The sequence below is a fragment of the Ornithodoros turicata genome, unplaced genomic scaffold (genome assembly GCF_037126465.1).
Source record: "Ornithodoros turicata isolate Travis unplaced genomic scaffold, ASM3712646v1 Chromosome12, whole genome shotgun sequence".
NCBI lineage: Eukaryota > Metazoa > Arthropoda > Arachnida > Ixodida > Argasidae > Ornithodoros > Ornithodoros turicata.
The window spans coordinates 1,995,865-2,013,775 of NW_026999301.1; the positions used below are offsets into that span (position 1 = coordinate 1,995,865).

At 45.4% G+C, this 17,911-nt stretch overlaps 1 protein-coding gene across 1 annotated transcript; it reads right to left on the reverse strand.

Moving 5' to 3' along the window:
* Positions 1–722: 722 nt before the first annotated feature.
* Positions 723–17,571, reverse strand: LOC135371719 (uncharacterized). Its single transcript, XM_064605692.1, has 4 exons — positions 17,142–17,571; positions 13,381–13,419; positions 4,374–4,441; positions 723–2,453 (listed from the first exon to the last, which is right to left on the reverse strand). The coding sequence occupies exons 1-4, from the start codon at positions 17,569–17,571 to the stop codon at positions 852–854; spliced, it is 2,139 nt and encodes a 712-aa protein (XP_064461762.1). The 3' UTR covers positions 723–851.
* Positions 17,572–17,911: the final 340 nt, after the last annotated feature.

Here is a 17,911-nt window from a genome sequence, read left to right on the forward strand (position 1 = left end):
AGTTGACATTCATGTTGTGTTGTTTACATGTCTTGCCCATCGCTCAGGCTTGCCTATCATGGGGTTAACATTTGGATGACAAAGCCAGCTTTGATAGGAGTCATGGCTGTTGAAGATGATGTTGACAACACATTGACTCCCACTCCTATAGCTAAATGTTATAAACCTCCTGCCAGTACATCCTTCCTTAGAAGGCTTCAGGTGGTGTCTTTTTTACATGTACACGTGTATGTTGTGTCACTGGACAAAGTGAAAGACACGTGCTTCTTTTTTTATGTATGTCATGCACAACAGAAAGATTTGCCTTCAACAAAATATCTTTTTTTGAAGTTAGAGCTTACACTGAGGCAAGAGAAATGGCACGTGCCAGGTAGCTGTATAGACACATGTAGTTGCACATCATATCTTCGCATGCAATTATCTTTCAACAGACAACACAAACAAGGTCTCAAGACCCGTGGTCTGAGACCTTGTCTGTGTCAAGGTCTCAGACCATGGGTCTTGAGACCTTGTCTGTGTTGTCGTTTTTTTTTGTCCCCTAGTCTCAGGTTTTTAAGTTATGGATCTATACCACCAGCTTGCTTGCTACCTCTCTATTCTCTGATTATCTTTCATGTTTTGTGTAATAGTGGATACATAGTATATGCAGGTAATTTTTGTATCGTGTTAAATCTGCTAGATGAGCTTCCTGGTGCAAATAATTGTGCACATGAATATCTAAGCATGTTACCTCGGAGAATGTCATTTATTGAAACCTGTTTGCCAAAATGGTACAAATGCTACTCTGTTGACAATATCATCCTGTTTAACTGTACTATCTGTAAAATAGAGTTGCACAATATTTAGGCTGCTCAATGACCATTCATGTAATAACCCTGAACATAAGGAGGAAACTCTGGACCCACTTTCCAGTATTGGACATCAATGTTAGGATATGTAGTGTAGCCATGCACTGGTGCAGACGGCATTGCATTAAAACCTAGCTGTTTGAAAAGGTAGCTGTAGAATGTGTTGTAATCTGACTGATGCGCACCCAAGGAAAACGACTGCTTGACAACAGTTTCCTGGTGGCCATTCTGTGGATAATGAGCTTGTTTCACTCCGGTCTTTGCTGGCAGCACTGCTTTGGGCTGTGTACTGTGCTCTGTGACCTGCACTTTGGAGCTCAACTGTGTCTTCATGTGTGAACTGAGTGCTGGGCTGTGGACTAAACTGGGCTTGTGAGTACCTGTGAGAGCTTTGTGGTGAAGTTGAGGCTGTTTTCCAGATGCAGTTGGTTGCAGCTGCATACCTGTGAGGGCAGGGTTAGGCTGTTTTTCTCCTACAAAAGTTGAATTTTTGCCCTGGATTTTCCAATGCTTTTTGTGATGGTGTTCTGTTTGGGCTTGTCCAGGTAAGGCGGCATGTGACACCTTGCTCAGTACCAGGGTCAAAGATGCTACTGGTGCAGCCTGTGATATGGTCTTGGACAGTGTGTTCAGGTGTCCCCAGCCCTTGCTGATGCCTTTTACGGTACTGCTTATAACTTGTTGTCCATTGTTGATGAGGGATGTCTCAAGCAAGTTTCCATAACGAGTATAGAGGCCTGTTGCATACTTAAGAAAAGTGACATTCTTTGACGAGTTGTTTGGGTTGTCCACATATTTTCTCAAAATCCTAAGAACTGGCAAACCATAGGACGACGGTGCAGGTCGTGGAGGTTGGTCGGCCCATTCAGAAACCATGTTGACGTGGTTCAGGAAGATACGACTGACATCCTGGTAAAACTTTGAATGCGATGGAAGCTCATGGTACTTGGTGGAGGAAACTGCAGTGGAGTTGCCACATGCAGGTGCATGCTCTGGCTTGACACATTTAAAGTGGTTCACATCAAATCTCTTGTCATTGGGGCATGAGAACACGTGGACCCGCCTCTTTTCCTCTGTTACGCGCACGCACATATAGTACTGTTTACAGCTTGAGAAAGTGTCAGGAATGTATGTCACATTTTTGCCATCACAGAGCGATGTTAACCTGCTAAGCACTTGTCCATCCTCACTCGGGAGCAGCTGTGATTCATGGCCACTACGCGCTTTGATGTCTGATTCCGAATCGTTACCAGCGTCGTGGAGCTGAGTTGTTGCTAATGTTGGCACAGCTGTCATGGATTCCAGTGACGATTCAATTGTGAAGCTTTGGTTAGCACTGGCGAATTGCAGGGATCGTTCACACACGAAGGACTGGCTAGGCAAAACACAAAGATTGAGCTGATCGTCAAAAACTGTGGGCATTGGGCAGAGAAAGGTGTATGTCTGCACGGTACCATTCACATTTGGGACACACAAACTGTACTTGCGACAGTCTGAATCTGGCTCAGCAAAATAGTGTATGCTTCCGTTCAAACAGCTAGCAGTAGATTGGTGGCCATCCTGGTCCAGGGTGTCTTTTGCATCAGACGCACTGTGATTAGTTTCCTGTAAGGTGAAAGAAGAGATATGTTATGAATGTTATGTTTATATTCTTTTAGGATATATGGACTTTGTGAGATTCATGTTCTCTGTACAGCACTCCACAGTATTAAAATGGTGCCATTGCAATGTCATTCACAATGCAATGAGATGACCAATTTTGTAATGCATGCATCACCAGGGTCCTGCTCACTGAAACAAAGCACAGGGTCAAATGCATTAATTTGTTGCGCAAAGGTCACCATTTTGCACTGTACAAAAGTTGGTATTTTGTACTTCGTAGCATTTCTATTACATTATTTTTATGCAATGTGTGGGATTTCATTTGCTGACTACTAGACAGTGGTGCAGTCAAGGTGAAGTGGATTTAGGGAAATTTTGAGGCAAACCTGCAAGAGGCCCGAGTTTGTTTGGAAACTTGGGAGCATGTGAACACCTAAAGTAATATTGCCATAGAATGAAACAAGATAGATATTGTTTTCACTTGTGTTTTGTAGAGGTTTTCAGTTCGTGTACATTGCAATTATATTCCTGCTGTGCTGACTTATTAAGATTCTAGTGATAAAGTTCAAATCTGTATCAACAACGTACATGGAATACTACTTGTACAAATGTGCGCAAGTGGAACATTAACTGTCCAGAAATTGCACCAGCCATGCAGCACTCAATTGTGGGCAGTAATTCTATGTACAAAAGAATAAAGGTGTTGGTGCCCTGCTTTTTGGGCTTTGTTCCTTACAGGATGCTTATTGCTCTCTAATGACTAACCAACTATTCTGTGTGCAGCAACTCTATGAATATCAGACACTCGTAACCTGGAGAGCGTGGCCCACTTTTCAAACCGTGTCCATTTGTCGAGCCTCATTTTCACGTGCACATACGTTGTCCTATTCTCGACTCGCTCGGTAGCCAGATGGCCTCGGGAACGGGTGTTTGAATCACATTCTTTTACTCGCTTTTCTTGCCCCAGTGTAGGGGATGCAAAGGGATTTTTAGTGTGGAATGCACCCTAACAATAGGAGTAATTTTGGAGCGAGTGTGGAGTGGTATGGCGTGTCTGTCCAGTTCCTTCTTCGCTTGCTTTCTCTGTTCTCTGTGTTGCAAAAAACATCTCGGCCAGTGACCCAATCATTTATCTGGACCCCCCAACACCACACCACACCACCCTTCCTGTTCCTATGCATTCCCTACACAGGGGCCATTGTTATTTCAGTGTAAAACAGCACACATCAACAAGAATGCATCAAGGTGTTACGATGTAGCTGCAATAATGAACCTCCCACGCTGTGCTTGCAATTTTGGACATTCCAGCGTTCTGGCCAAAAAACGGAGAGAGCAGTACTACTAAGAGTCAAAGTGGTGATAACTGGTGATACATTATGAAATTTGACTGAACCAGAGACAAGGCAAACATGCGGACGATCGAGAATGCGTTTGTGATCGTCTGTGTTTTCCTTCTCTCGAGGTTCGGTCAACTTTTGTCGGGAGAGAGTAGGTTCATGTTCCTGTGTTGATGCCTTTCACCAATTCCTGTACTTTAGTCAAAATGTCCTCTTTTGACATGTATGGGTAATTGAAGTTACTTGATGGATTGACCAAATGTAATTTAAGTACCTGCACAGATGCATGCTTCCAGACCTCCCAAACATGGGTTAATTAGAAAGGAAAGTAATCTCACCTAGAACACAATGCAGCAGCAAGACAAAAACACACAAGGAAGACAACTGCACAGCTGTGTACACAATGTAGTTGTGCCATCGTCTTCCATTGTGTCTTTGTCTTGCTGTTGTGTCATGTTGTAGATCATGAAATACCGACTGCACCACTTAAAAGCCTTGGTGAAAAATAATCTGGGACCTCAGCCCATGGGGGCACCGTTGCACTGCAGTCTGTGCTGCAGTCATGCTGCCATTGGAATATACTGACCTTTCCTAGTTCGGACGACTCTGGGAACCCACCACGGTCGCAGCTCACACTTCTCAGCACTGTGAAGGCTGTGGGAACAGGAACACATCATGTTGAAACTTACACAAGTGCATCAGGAGTGTCTCGGCTATATTGTAACGGCGTTATTTGTAATATTCATTTGCGGGCAACATTTTCTGTCTACTATTCAGTCTACTGTTCAGTCTACTATTTGGAACCCACAGAAGCAAGAAATTCACGTTTACAAAAACGTATAGAGGCGTGACCTTGGAAATCTGGCTCGATGTAGCAGGGTTTTCGTTTGCCCCTAAAAATTACTCTGCTAAAAGATACTGCGCCACCACTACGACGCATGTTCCAGCCGCTTCGGCCAAAGGCTATCAATGTACACACAACTCTTCTCTTCTGCGTCTACAGTTTGCTGTTCTTGTGCAAGAGCGCATAATGTTCGTCGTACAGGTGCCGCATACGGAGTGTCCAAGCTAAATGAGAACATACTTTTTTTAAAAAATATATACATCACTTTTTCCGAGAAGAAATCAATTGCAATGTAGCATATGCTGAAGGCGAACTCCTATGGCAATGTCTTAATTAACTTTCAATAATTAACTTTTTGTTTATTCATTATTATTAGGAAGGAAATACGCATCTCCGAAGACGCGCAATGAACAAAAAAAAACGGTGTTCCTTCACGATTTTTTTGCGGACTATCTATGGAACAGATTTTTGTTCTGAAAACGGTTCCGGCATCAGGTGACCGAGGGGACCAGATGTTCTAATTGGGACAACTTCGTAGCTTTTATAGTTAAAATGTTAATTATTGAAAGACATTGCCTTAGGAGTTTGCTAGTGCCCTCCTAAGGAGTGCCCTTCAGCATATTCATCTCGGAAAAAGTGATATATACAGGGTGTTTCAAAAAACGTGTCATTCGGACTTCATAAAAAAAACGGGGCGACGGAAAAATACGGGGTAAACGGCACTTGTGTGACAACTGAATTTGCCATCTTGCAAAAATATTTTCATTTGATTTTAATTAAAAGAAATTGAATTTCTTTAATTGGACTTCAAAATTTCCCAAGTCAACCTCACGTTTTTTTTTACAGAATTAGAGAGCCTGTAGCGAACTTAGTCAGATCCACCAAGAAATCCGCTCGATATTGCAAAGGGTACTGCCCAAAAAAAAAGTCCCGAAGTTGAGGCTTCAGAGTTTCGGGTATTCAACAGCGCACCAAATCAGTCGCAAAGATGCGCGGAGGGCAGGACATGCTCCTGTCCCCATGAAGCTAGCACAGTTTATCGCCGGACCGGCGTGCAGCACAAGACGCGCCGATAACAAGGCGGGTGACATTCCACCATACGTTGATAAGCGGCAAACAAAAATGATTCCGCCTGTTTTTTCCCGCCCTGTTTTTTTTTTTTCGACCTTCTATCTTTCATGGGGGCAGGAGCATGTCCTCCTCTCCACTAATCTTTGTGTCTGATTTGGTGCGCCGTTGAATACCGGAAACTTTGAAGCCTCAATTTCGGGACTTTTTTTGGCAGTTCCCTTTGCAATATCGGGCGGATTTTTTGGTGGATCTGATAAGTTCGCTATGGGCTCTCTAATTCTGTACAAAAAACGTTAGGTTGACTTGGGAAGTTTTAGAGTTCCATTAAAGAAATTCAATTTATTTTAATTAAAATCAAATGAAAATATTTTTGCAAGATGGCAAATTCAGTTGTCACACAAGTGCCGTTTACCCCGTATTTTTCTGTCGCCCCGTTTTTTTTTATAAAGTCCGAATGACACGTTTTTTGAAACACCCTGTAAATATTTTTAAATATGTTCGCATTTAGCTGGAACAGCCTGTATAGAGCCACAAAAGATTGCTGTTTGATGAATCTGCTCCTTTAACTGGAGAAGAAATGTTCACAGAGTATGGCACTTCGGCCTGCACTTTTTCCGGATTTTTTTTTTTTTTTAGGCGTCACCATTCTGCAAGCTGGCTTCACCTAGCGCACAGGCGCATTAGGTGAAGCCCACTTTACAAACCGACCAACATGGCTAGATTGTACGTACGTTTCCGCCAGAAATGGCGAAATGTAACGTTTTGATGTGAGGTGAAGCCCATCTTACGGAGCAGCTAATGCTGCTTCGTGTCATTTTCTCCCCTTGGTATTCCTTTGTCAAATTATGTGCATTTTTTGACACGCTTTCTTTTCTTGTTTATTATCTTTTTTTTTCTGTTCCCTTTGTAACTTTGCTTGTGCATTTTTATCTTATATATTTTGTACTATCGACAAAAGTAAGCGAAAAAACAAACGAACATTACGGGACAGTGATCACAATGCCGCTTCTTTTCGCCCCTTCGTCTTTACCATGGGATTTCCGTGTGTGTGTTGGGGGGGGGGGGGGGTAGAACGTACTACAGATAAACATAGAACATGTATGCACAAGACAAGCATGAGGACAATCGAATGATCTGATAATGTTCAAACCATTTTGACGATTTCTGAGTATAGCTCTTGATTTCTTTACACCTGGCCCACTCATTCGGCAGAGCGTCGCACCGGGCACGAAAGTAGCGTTAGACGAATGGCGGGACAACAGGTGCATAAGCTACCTGCGCGAGGTCAACAGGACACGCATGAATCTGTAGTACGCAACAGTTAACCACGACGTGAAGTTTGTGTGTCCCGCGACGGGCACTACCACCCAGCTTATAACTAACGTACCCTAACGTCTAACCTAACCTAACCCAACCCAACCTAACCTAACCTATCCTAGAGGAGAACACACTACCGTGTATGGAGTTCTAGATTGAGAAGTGCGACAAATATAAAAATAGAAGCCATTGACGGTGCTCATTAAAATGAGTCGTCGAAGTGTAATCCGATGAACGGTTGAGGTTGTAGCGCGCATATAGGGAACACCATCTCGCGTTCTTGATTACATTGAGGCGAAAAAGAAATTGTCATTAGAGCATGAGAAACTGAAATACTTGTTGATGCTTTCAATAAATGCGGTAAGACAATTTTATAGAAGTAAGTGAGCGGTAGCGTGTTTCTTCGTTTTTCTATTTTCGTTCTCGTCAAAAGTACAATGATTTCGGGATTTCTCAAAAGTACAATGATTTGCAAATTATCATTACAACTGCACTATACAGGCTTTGTCGATTACTCTAGCGATGACTCAGGCAAAAACAGCCAGGTATGCCTCACGAGTCATCAAACGTACCATCCAAGTCCTCTATACAGGGTGTCTCACCTAAGGTGATAAAAAATCCTAAATGGCTACGTACTCACCGGAGGATTGTCGGACTTTCGGCAATTACCTTCTGGAACTTTCGCCACGATTGAGGAAGGCTTTGGACAATTTTTAATTGCGGGAAATTTATTTTTTTCAATTGAACTTTGAAAATTGCCAAGCGAACCTCACTTTCTTTTTCACTGAAATATGAAGTCCTCCTCTGATAACCACACACCCAACTTAAACTATGCACAGTATCACAACAGAAATAGTCTAAAAAATTTGTAAAAATTCGGCTTTAGTCCCACCTGCTTGATTGTTGCAAAGAATAGCGCACGGAATTTGCGGAGAGAAGGAACGAAGTGTTCCAGCCTCTTGTTTTACCTTTCTTTGCGCCGCGTTGACCTTGATGCTGGTGACAACCGACTTATCACAAAGAAAAAAAAACAACCGTCTTATCAGAAAGAAGCCAAGACAAATGAACAAATGAATGAATTTTCCTGGACTAAGCAAGGCTAAGTCTAATGTCTAAGTCTAATGTCTAATGTCTAAGTAATGTCTAAGCAAGGCTAGCGGATAGGGTTGCCACCAGGCCGGTATTATACCGGCACGGACGGTTATTTGCTCGCTCTGCCGGTTGCCGGTAGGTGGGTGAAACCGCGGCAGCCTTTTGCCGGTATTTGCGGCTCAAAACCTTTCATAGGGCGGGCTTTTCCCTTCAACATTCCACTACAGCTTGAATAAATCTGGACCACAGACCCAACTCCGCGCAGTCACCAGTTGTTTCCTTAGTTACTCATTATTATTATTACTATTACTGTTATTACACACAGGAACACGTTTCCCCCTATTGTCTTGAGCTCTCTCTCTGGTTTTCTGTGTGTGGTTTTTCACCCCTCACCCACTTCCCTTTCCCGCGAGCATTTCCTCCTTTCCCTCTATTCCACCTCCCCTCCCTCAGCCGGTATTTTTCACTACGAAAGGTGGCAACCCTACTAGCGGATGGCGTGTCGCTGCTCTCCGCGTAGGAGCTACGCATATATAATATCACGTAGGATAATTTGTGATAGTACTTATATGGGTGAATTTCGTCTTCTCTTTTCTACTCGTCTTCTGCTTTTTAAATTGGTGTTCATTTCCATTCTGCGGCTGCGGACCTGAAAGGAAATCTGTCTCGAATGAGACTTGCGGATGAAAAATGGGGTAGCGGGACGCTCAGAGCAAAAGTTCAGGGGAACGGACTGCCCCCCTGCCCTCACCTTCCGACGCCCCTGCATACAGACGGACACACACAACGGGACACCAGCCACATGCAATCCGGTATCGCACCTGACCGGCAACCATGACGTACAGGTGCGGGTCCCTCTGCTGCCAGCTCTCTTTTTTTCTTTTGCTGACCACTGCGATATTTAGACTTTTGGAGCCGAACTCATCGCTTAGATTCAGGTTGCCAAGAATGCTCCTTCCCTTGAAGACCTTCAGAGCGTGTGGTGTCACTGGTAAACTGATTGGTGGACCTTGCCGGGTTACCTCAGGTGGACACAGGAAACTGATAGCCATAGTCATTCCCGAAGAAGCCCCAGAGGCGATGTCGCATCCATGAGGCACATAAATAGCTTGTTTCATAACACACACCATATATATGCGCATGTCGAACCACATTACACGCTATCAACGCGTCAATGTCAGGTTGAAACTGCCACTCGGCGATCGAGCCCACAAAACAAGCAAAGAAAAGCAAAGGAGAGGTTAGTGCAGATCATGGGAGTACGGGAGAAAAAAAGAGGGACGTGGCCTCCACCTAGAAGTCATGTGGAAATTACGCGCTCTTCGCTCGCAGGTAGTCAAGAATTATACACAGATATTGTCTAATAATTTGAACATTATCAGAGGACCGTCTGCATATGAGAGCATTCGATTGTCCTCATGCTATTGTCTTGGGTCTATTGGTTGTACGTTTTTGTCCCCCCCTCCCCCTTCGGGAATTCTTTGCCCTACACTGCAAAAAAGTCACAGGGATGCCCATGGTACAGACGGAGAAATCGTGCCCGAAAATGCACATAATTTTACAAAGAATACGAAGGGAACACAACGATACACAGCAACACAAGGTGCTCCGTATGGTGGGCTTCACCTGACATGAAAGCATTACACTTCGCCATTTCTGGCGGAAACGTACACGCAGTTTGGCCATACACTCTTAAAAATGAACTTCACCGCAGAGCACGCTCTTAGCCAACCATCATCTCGAATGATATCTGCCTTGATTTGTTGAAAACGGGGACCGTACGCCATTTTTGTGACACTTATGCTGTTCATAATTGTCACAAAAAAGCCGTACGCCTCCCGTTTTCAACAAATCAGGGCAGATAACGATATCATTCGACATGATGGTTGGCTAAGAGCGTGCTCTACGGTGAAGTTCATTTTTAAGAGTGTACTGGTTGTTTTGTAAAGTGGGCTTCACCTAATGCACCCGAGCGCTAGGTGAAGCCCATTTGCAGAAAGGTGACGTCTACCAAAACAATGCCCTTTTCCCCTGTAGTTCGTGTCCTACCGCTTTTAATCCTTGCACCGTGAAATTTAATCATCGTGCCGCCACTTTTAATGCGTGTACCTTGAAAATTGTTCTTCCACGTTTTTCCACTGCTGATTGCTGCGTGTGGTGAACTCCACCACCCGGAGTTCTCGCCTCCTTTCTGCATTCATCTCATGAGTTCATATACATGTTCATTTTTATCTGTTACAGATTTCTTATCAAAAGCTGTGAAAGCTACACGATGCCGTTTGTGCAAGCGGGCATGGAGCCATGCCGTTCTTGAAAAAGCTAAACAGCAAAATTGGAGCCAGTCATCATTTTACTCAATTCTCCTTGTTAAATATCCTGGGACAAGCATTTGCTTTGAAATATAAAATTCGGTGTTCGGTGTTGTTGGGGGCGCAATCAAATTTACAAACACGCGCCCGGAGAAAACAGACGTCAATGGCCCGGTCCGATAATCTCGCGTGACGTCAGCACACCTGTGATCCAGAAGCTCTCATTGGCCAGAGAAAATTCGTCTGCTACTGCTACGGCACCCTTGCCGTTCCCAACATACACACTCTTAAAAATGAACTTCACCGCATAGCACGCTCCTAGCCAACCATCATCTTGAATGATATCGCTATCTGCCCTGACTTGTTGAAAACGGGACGCGTACGCCTTTTTTGTGACACTTATGCTGTTCATAATTGTCACAAAAAAGGCATACGCCTCCCGTTTTCAACAAATCAGGGCAGATAACGATATCATTCGAGATGATGGTTGGCTAGGCGCGTACTATGCGGTGAAGTTCATTTCTAAGAGTGCAGGTGTCCCAGAAAACGACATTGAGTTATAATACAAAAAACTACGTCACCTAGAGTAATGCGGTTAACGACATTTGTTCTTACTAGGTATTTTGCCACTTCCTGATGTGAATGTCACGTATCGTAAGTTTAATTATATATAAATATTTGCGAACTGAACTCGGAAATTTACCAAGTAAAGTTCACTTTTTACCCCACCAACACGAAGTATTTAGCCTGCCTAATTAACTCAAATTCATGATAATCGACAGTGATATTCAGGATCTATCCTATCGAGAAAAATAGCCGAACATCATATGCTTCTCGAGGTACTTGGATGTAACGCGCGATGACTTTTTGAGCGCAATCGCTATCAGTCCGACGAAAGGAGGTTGGAAACTCAACCCACAGAGTGATAGTAGAAAAAGTGACAGTTCCTGAAATTAGGAGAGGGAGGGTATTGTCCCAGCCGGAGTCGGTCGCGATAAGCTATGTCTTTCTACGATGCCGGTGTAGGCTGGGACGCTGGGTTTCCTACCTCCTTTCGTCGGACTGACAATGATTTCGCTGAGAAATTCGTCCCGCGCTATCCTCTGCGAGCTCCGTAGAGCATGATTTTTAGCTATTTTGTCCAATACGATTGACTGATTGATTTTTAAAAGAAAAAACTGGAGACGTTAGTCTCGAGCTACTCGGGGCTGGCTACTCCAGGACGCGTTATTGAGAAAAGAGAGGGGAACTACACAAAAAACCGATACGATTGCTCCTCAATATTCCTGTCAATTATCATCAATTTGAGTAAATTTCGCATGCTCTTCACATTGTTGGGGTAAAAAAGTGACCTTCACTTGGCAAATTTCCGAGTTCAGTTCGCAAAAATTTGCATAATTAAACTTAGGTTACATGACATGCACATCAGGAGGTGGCAAAAACCCAGTAAAAATGGAGTTCAAGGTTACTAGATGGGGCACGACCTAAGGAAGGCGCGTGTTCCATTAATCTGATATTCAAGGCTAGGCTATTATAGGCTATATCATTTCACCTTCTAGGCTACCACATGGTAAACCTGTTACCTTATGACGTGTACTGGGTCTGATATGCCCTTGATGACGCACAATGTTTGTTCTACAAATGCTTCCTCTTTCAATAAACTTCACTTAGTTGAGATCGAGTCTGCAGGTGGTTTGTCTCTTCTATGTTCTAACTCTTTGTCCGCGTCTATTGCTGCAGTGAGCCGATATGAACGGGTCATTTGTTGCAGTAATTAATTGGTTTACATGCTTTGTCGCGGCTGGTCGCGGTAAAGCGCAAAAGGGCGCACTTCCACTCCCTTATCCACGAATGAATTACGTGTTCTTGAGCTTACTTTGCAACGGGGAGTGCTGAAGAAAAAGTAACAGCGTCAGACAGGCTTCGTCAGTGCCCCATCCCGAAACACAATTTATCACGTAGTACCTTGATGTCACATGTTTTCCACTAGCACAGCAGTGGCCCACATTTTTTCTTCAGCACTCCCCGTTGCGAAGTGAGCTCAAGAACACGTAATTCATTCGTGGATAAGGGAGTGGAAGAGCGCCCTTTTTTGCTTCACCGCGACCAGCCGCGACAAAAATATGTAAACCTAAACCAATTAATTACCGCAACAAATGACCCGCTTCGGGGCAGATTTTTATCGAAAAGGTGCCAACTGATGGTCCCAAGAGGGATAGTACCCATTTTAATGCCGACGGCCCCCTATTTAAAAAATAAAAAAGTTGTATTTTTCACGAAACTCATTCGAATTTCTAGTTAAATAATGAGCGCCTCCCACTCATTCACATGGTGCGCATCCTGTAGGTGGTATCAGACGGATACGTGTAACAAAGAAAGTTATTCGATTGGTGCACCCGTTCGCGAATTATTTCGCCCGGGGATTTAACTGAGACACCCTGTATATTGTTGAAAAGTATGTTCGCATTTATCTGGGACACCCTGTATATATTGGCTACACTAAAGCTTCACGGCATAGCACGCTCCTATAGCCAACCATCATCTCAAATGATATCGTTATCTGCCCTGATTTGTTGAAAACGGGAGGCGTACGCCTTTGGTGTGAGGATTATGAGCAGCATAAGTGTCCCAAAAATCTCACAAAGTGTATTCATTGCACACTCTTTAAAAATGAACTTCACCACACAGTACGCTCCTAGCCAACCATCAGCCCTAGTGACCATCAGCACCTTTGTTGAAAAGATGAGGCGTACGCCTTTTTGTGACGCTTATGCAAAAATGTTAATTGTCACAAAAAGGCGTACGCCCCTCGCTTTCCACAAATTGGGAGTGATAGAGGTATCACTCTGTGCAATAGTTGGCCTTCAGCGTGCTATGTGCCGCAACCGACGTCGTAGTCAAAAACGAAAGATCGTGCGTCAGTTGGTGGACGCCCGATTACGAACGTAACGCATACTTACCTATAAAGAGAACAACGAGATTCATCACTGCCTTGGTTCCTGAAATTAGAGAAAGACGTGTGAAAACATAAAATAATTCATATTCTGGTGCTAAGCTATCGTCGCACACTCTTGAAATAGAAATGCACTTCCCATTATCCTAATATCCTTGGGGGGCGCGTTATCTACACTCTTAGAAATGAACTTCACCGCATAGCACCCTCCTAGCCAACCATCATCTCGAATGATATCGTTATCTGCCCTGATTTGTTGAAAACGGGAGGCGTACGCCTTTTTTGTGACAATTATGAACATCATAAGTGTCACAAAAAAGGTGTACACCTCCAGTTTTCAACAAATCATGGCTGATAACGATATCATTCGAGATGATAGTTGGCTAGGAGCATGCTATGCGGTGAAGTTCATTTTTAAGAGTGTATAGCTGCTCCGGAGTGCGTGGAGTGCGCTCCTTTTTTCTAAACGGGACACCTCCTTTTGCGGAGCGCGGCACCAGTCGGAATGCTTCTCACGCTGTCCAACCTCCTGTCCAGTTGGACCATGGGAAGGACTAATCTGCAGACAGCCGGATCGGAAGACGGCTCTACCGGACAATAACATTCGGTGACACCCAGAGGCGCTTTGCACACGCAACTAGTAATCAAAATTATTTGGAGTAGATTGACACGTAAGGTGGGACAGAGTAGGCGGAGCGCGCTCTCCAGATACGTTTTCTTTCCTGGCGTACGCCTGTTCAATGCAATTTGAATATACATAACCACTGAATCGCACGTGCATCATAATAATTGAATATCATAAAAGGGCATACGCCTCCCTTCAAATGAGAAGCGAGTCTCTGCGATGGCTGACTGCAGTGTGTTTTATGCGATAAGCACGAGCGTTCCAGGAGGGGAGCAAGGGGGCTTGATGGCATGGGCTTGATGATCAACTTTTCGTTATTCCGTACCGCGACGTAAATGCTTCCCTGTGATTCGTCACGAGGTAGCCAACCGTGACTAGAGCGCACAAATGGCACAGTTCCTTTAGAAGTCGGCCCAGGACGCGCATTCCCCCAGAACGTTAGTTGTGACGTTGCCCACCTCTGTGAGGCCGACAACGGCGAGCTCTTTCAGCAGTACAACAACCACAACCAAAGCCCGATTGGCCCGAAAACCCGAGACCGGACCGGTAGCGGATCGAAATCGGGCCTCAAAGTCATTTGGCTGCCGGCCGGGCTCGGGTTCAGTTCGAGAGTCCTCGGGCCTCAATCGGGTCGCCCTTTTGTGCGCCATTCTTTCACATTACTTCCTCAACATTCATTTTGAAAGTGGGCCCTTCCTGTGTATATCTGCTAAAACGCTACAGTCCAAAGAGTTGAGCCGAAACGTTTATCGGTTCGGTTTGGGCTCAGGTTCGACGATAAGGTTTCAGTTCCCGTTCATCTCCGGAAAGCAACTATAACGGTTCGAACCGGCTTTTTCCAAACGGTTCGGTTCACGAACCGGTTCAGTGGCCACGGGTGGATGTGATGTGATGTGATGTGAGTAAAGAAAAAAAATGGGGATGTAAGTTTCGACGAAGTCAAACTGGCTACCCCAGTACACTTAATACAGAAAGTTCAATCTGATGATGAGATGATGAAAACGCAAAAGGATGATGTCCAGAGACGAACAGAGATGATAATTGAGTTCAACATGTAGGTCAAAAGTTCAAGAGCTGCGCCCAAGTTAGAGTAAAGTGGCGGAATCACCGGGGGCACACACAGGACACATCACACATAAACCGTGTCATAGGATGTCCATAAGCCCGGTTGCATGCAAAAAGTCTTCAAGTGCCCTTAGCGCCTTGTCGGACGAAGGAGGACCTAATAGTTTCGTGATGTCGAAGGCTCGGGAGTCCAAACGAGAGAGGCTTGTCTCTAATGCCCTTCGAGCAGCGACGTACTTCTGACACCTGAGAAGGATGTGTTCTACATCCTCTACAACGCCACACTCACTACAGTTCGGGGAGTCTCGCTTTCCGATTTTGAAGAGGAGACGTGCGCTGTACGGTACATTGAGCCGTAGCCTATGTAGGACAGTTGTCGTTTGTCGCGTAAAGGAAGGTGGTACTCGAAAGCGTAACCCTGGGTCGACCTTATACAGAAGCGAATCCCGAGCCGATCCTGTTAACCAGGAGGTATTGCACATTCTTTGTTTTAACTCGTTCAGCATTCGCCCCGCGTCACCCTTGGTGAAATAAATGGGCAACACCTGGGCGCGCCTTAGTTGAATAGCCCGGCGTGCAGCAGCGTCCACAGCCTCGTTACCTGCAATGCCACAGTGGCTAGGGATCCACTGCATTTGGATGTCATGACCTTTTAAAACTGCTGCATGGTGTGCGTGTAAGACATCTTGTGCTGGTGTCGCCAGAGATCCCGTAGTAAACATGGTAGCTAGGGTCTGTAACGCACATTTTGAGTCGCTATAGATGGTCCAGCGAGCAGCTGAAGATTGTGAGTTGATGAAACTTATTGCCAAGAGGACTCCATAAAGTTCAGCGGCCGTTGCAGAGGTGACGTGAGACAGCCGCACCGCTCTCTCAATATTCGCCTCCGGGATAACAAATGCACACGAGGAGCCGGATGATGTCGTAGAGGCATCCGTGAAAATCTGCATCCTGCCTGCGGAGCTGTTTAGTAGCTCAAGACTGAACTGACGAAGAACATGCGTTGGTATATCCTTCTTTCCCGGGAGTCCAGGCACACTAGTTCTTACGTCAGGAGGCTGCAGGACCCATGTTGGGATATCTGGTAATGCATGTGGCTTGTGTTTCGGAATAAGACCACGTTGTGTCTGGATAGCTTGGGTAAAAGAAGAGTGGTGACGACTCATAATGGCTCGAAGCTGAGGATGGCGATGGTGACGCGTTGCCAACCGCACGTAGTGGCGGAACGTTTCTTGCATCCTGAGAGCTGATACAGGTGGTTCCCGTGCTTCTGCCATGGCTAAAGCGTTTGACGTTGCTCGAGGAAGGCCAAGACAGAGCTTGACGCCCTTTGCTAGGATAGACTCTAACACCTTCTCTGTGGTAACAGGGAGGTTGTGTAGCAAGGGGATGTGATGCGCAACCATCTGACTTATAAGAGATCGGTGAACGCTGAGCATTGCCCGAGGAGATGTGCCCCACCGGGAACCGCATAAGTAACGAAGAACATTAAGACGACTCTCAGCTCTTGCTTTTAGACAGCGCACCTCCGCTACCCATGACAAACTCCGGTCGAGAGTAACGCCGAGAAAGCGGTGATGTGGTACACGACGTACCTGGTGATGACCAATTTGTAGCTGAAATCTTTTAAGATGGCGACGCGTAAAAGGCAGCATTACAGTCTTTTCTGAAGACAGGTCCATGCCTCTCTCCAGCAGGAAGTGCACTACGCGATCAAGTGAAGTCTGAAGGCGACGCTGTAAAGCCGGCCACTGCTTTCCCGATGACCATACAGATGTCATCTGCGTAGAGACTAACAAATACCCCTTTGGGCAAGAGACGAGGCAGGGCAGTCATGACAGCATTGAAAAGTAAAGGACTGAGTACGCTCCCCTGTGGTACCCCTGCTGACAATGTATGCAAACTCGTGTCGCCTTTTGCTGTTCTCACGAAAACAGACCGACCATTAAGAAAAGCAGCAATCCAGCGAAGAGCCCGGCCAGTGACGTTGAAACTGTATAGGTCGTAAAGGACATGGTTGTAGCTCGTCGTATCATATGCTCTCTTTATGTCCAAGAAAACAGCTGCTGTAAGCTCACCCCGAAATCTAGCTTCTTCAATGTGAGTGACCAAGTTTATGATGCAGTCTATCGAGGTCCGAGCCTTTCTGAAACCTGCCATTTCGGTAGGTAGCAGACGCCGGAACTCTAAGAACCACTCTATTCGGCGTAGGATAATCCTTTCCATGATCTTACACACGCAGCTTGTAAGACTGATGGGCCGAAATGACGTCAACTCTCTAGGTGATTTTCCAGGCTTCAGGACTGGCACAACTTGCGACGTCTTCCATGACGGAGGGACAAAGCCGCGTCTCCAAGAGTCGTTGATCAAATTCAAAAGTAAAGTGCGCGACGTCGGTCCCAAGGAGACTATAGCTTTGTATGAGACCCCATCGGGCCCTGGAGCTGACCGCTTCGTGGACAGGTGGATGGCAGCCTCCAATTCCTGTATCGTGATGTCACTGTCCATATCGGGGTCTTCAGCTGGCTGTGTAAAAACAACCGCCCTATACGCGGCTTGTGCCGAGTCCCTGTGGGATGTTGTGCATGACGCATCTGAGGGCCTAATAAAAAGCCTACAAAAGTCTTCCCCAACAGATTTTTCGGTCGTGCCCTGATGAACGGCTAGTGCTCCAAACGGCTTAACTTGTTCAACCGGGGAGCTTAGGCCCTTGATGATCCGCCAGACATGTCCCGTAGGTGTGTATGGAGATAATGTAGAACAGAGTGCTCTCCATCTCTGCTTGGCTAGACGTTGAAGATGAGTGCGAATTAGTGACCGCAGCCTGCAAAGCTCGCGATAATCCTCA

Bases quoted from the DNA above. Each gene is read 5' to 3' on its own strand.
- LOC135371719 (XM_064605692.1), bottom strand. From the start codon at position 17,571: ATGGACAGTGACATCACGATACAGGAATTGGAGGCTGCCATCCACCTG. The intron at 13,420-17,141 runs GTGAGCTTACAG...CTCTAATTTCAG, and splicing joins TGAAGAAGCTAGATTTCGGG to GAACCAAGGCAGTGATGAAT. The intron at 2,454-4,373 runs GTCAGTATATTC...TTCACCTTACAG, and splicing joins AGTCGTCCGAACTAGGAAAG to GAAACTAATCACAGTGCGTC.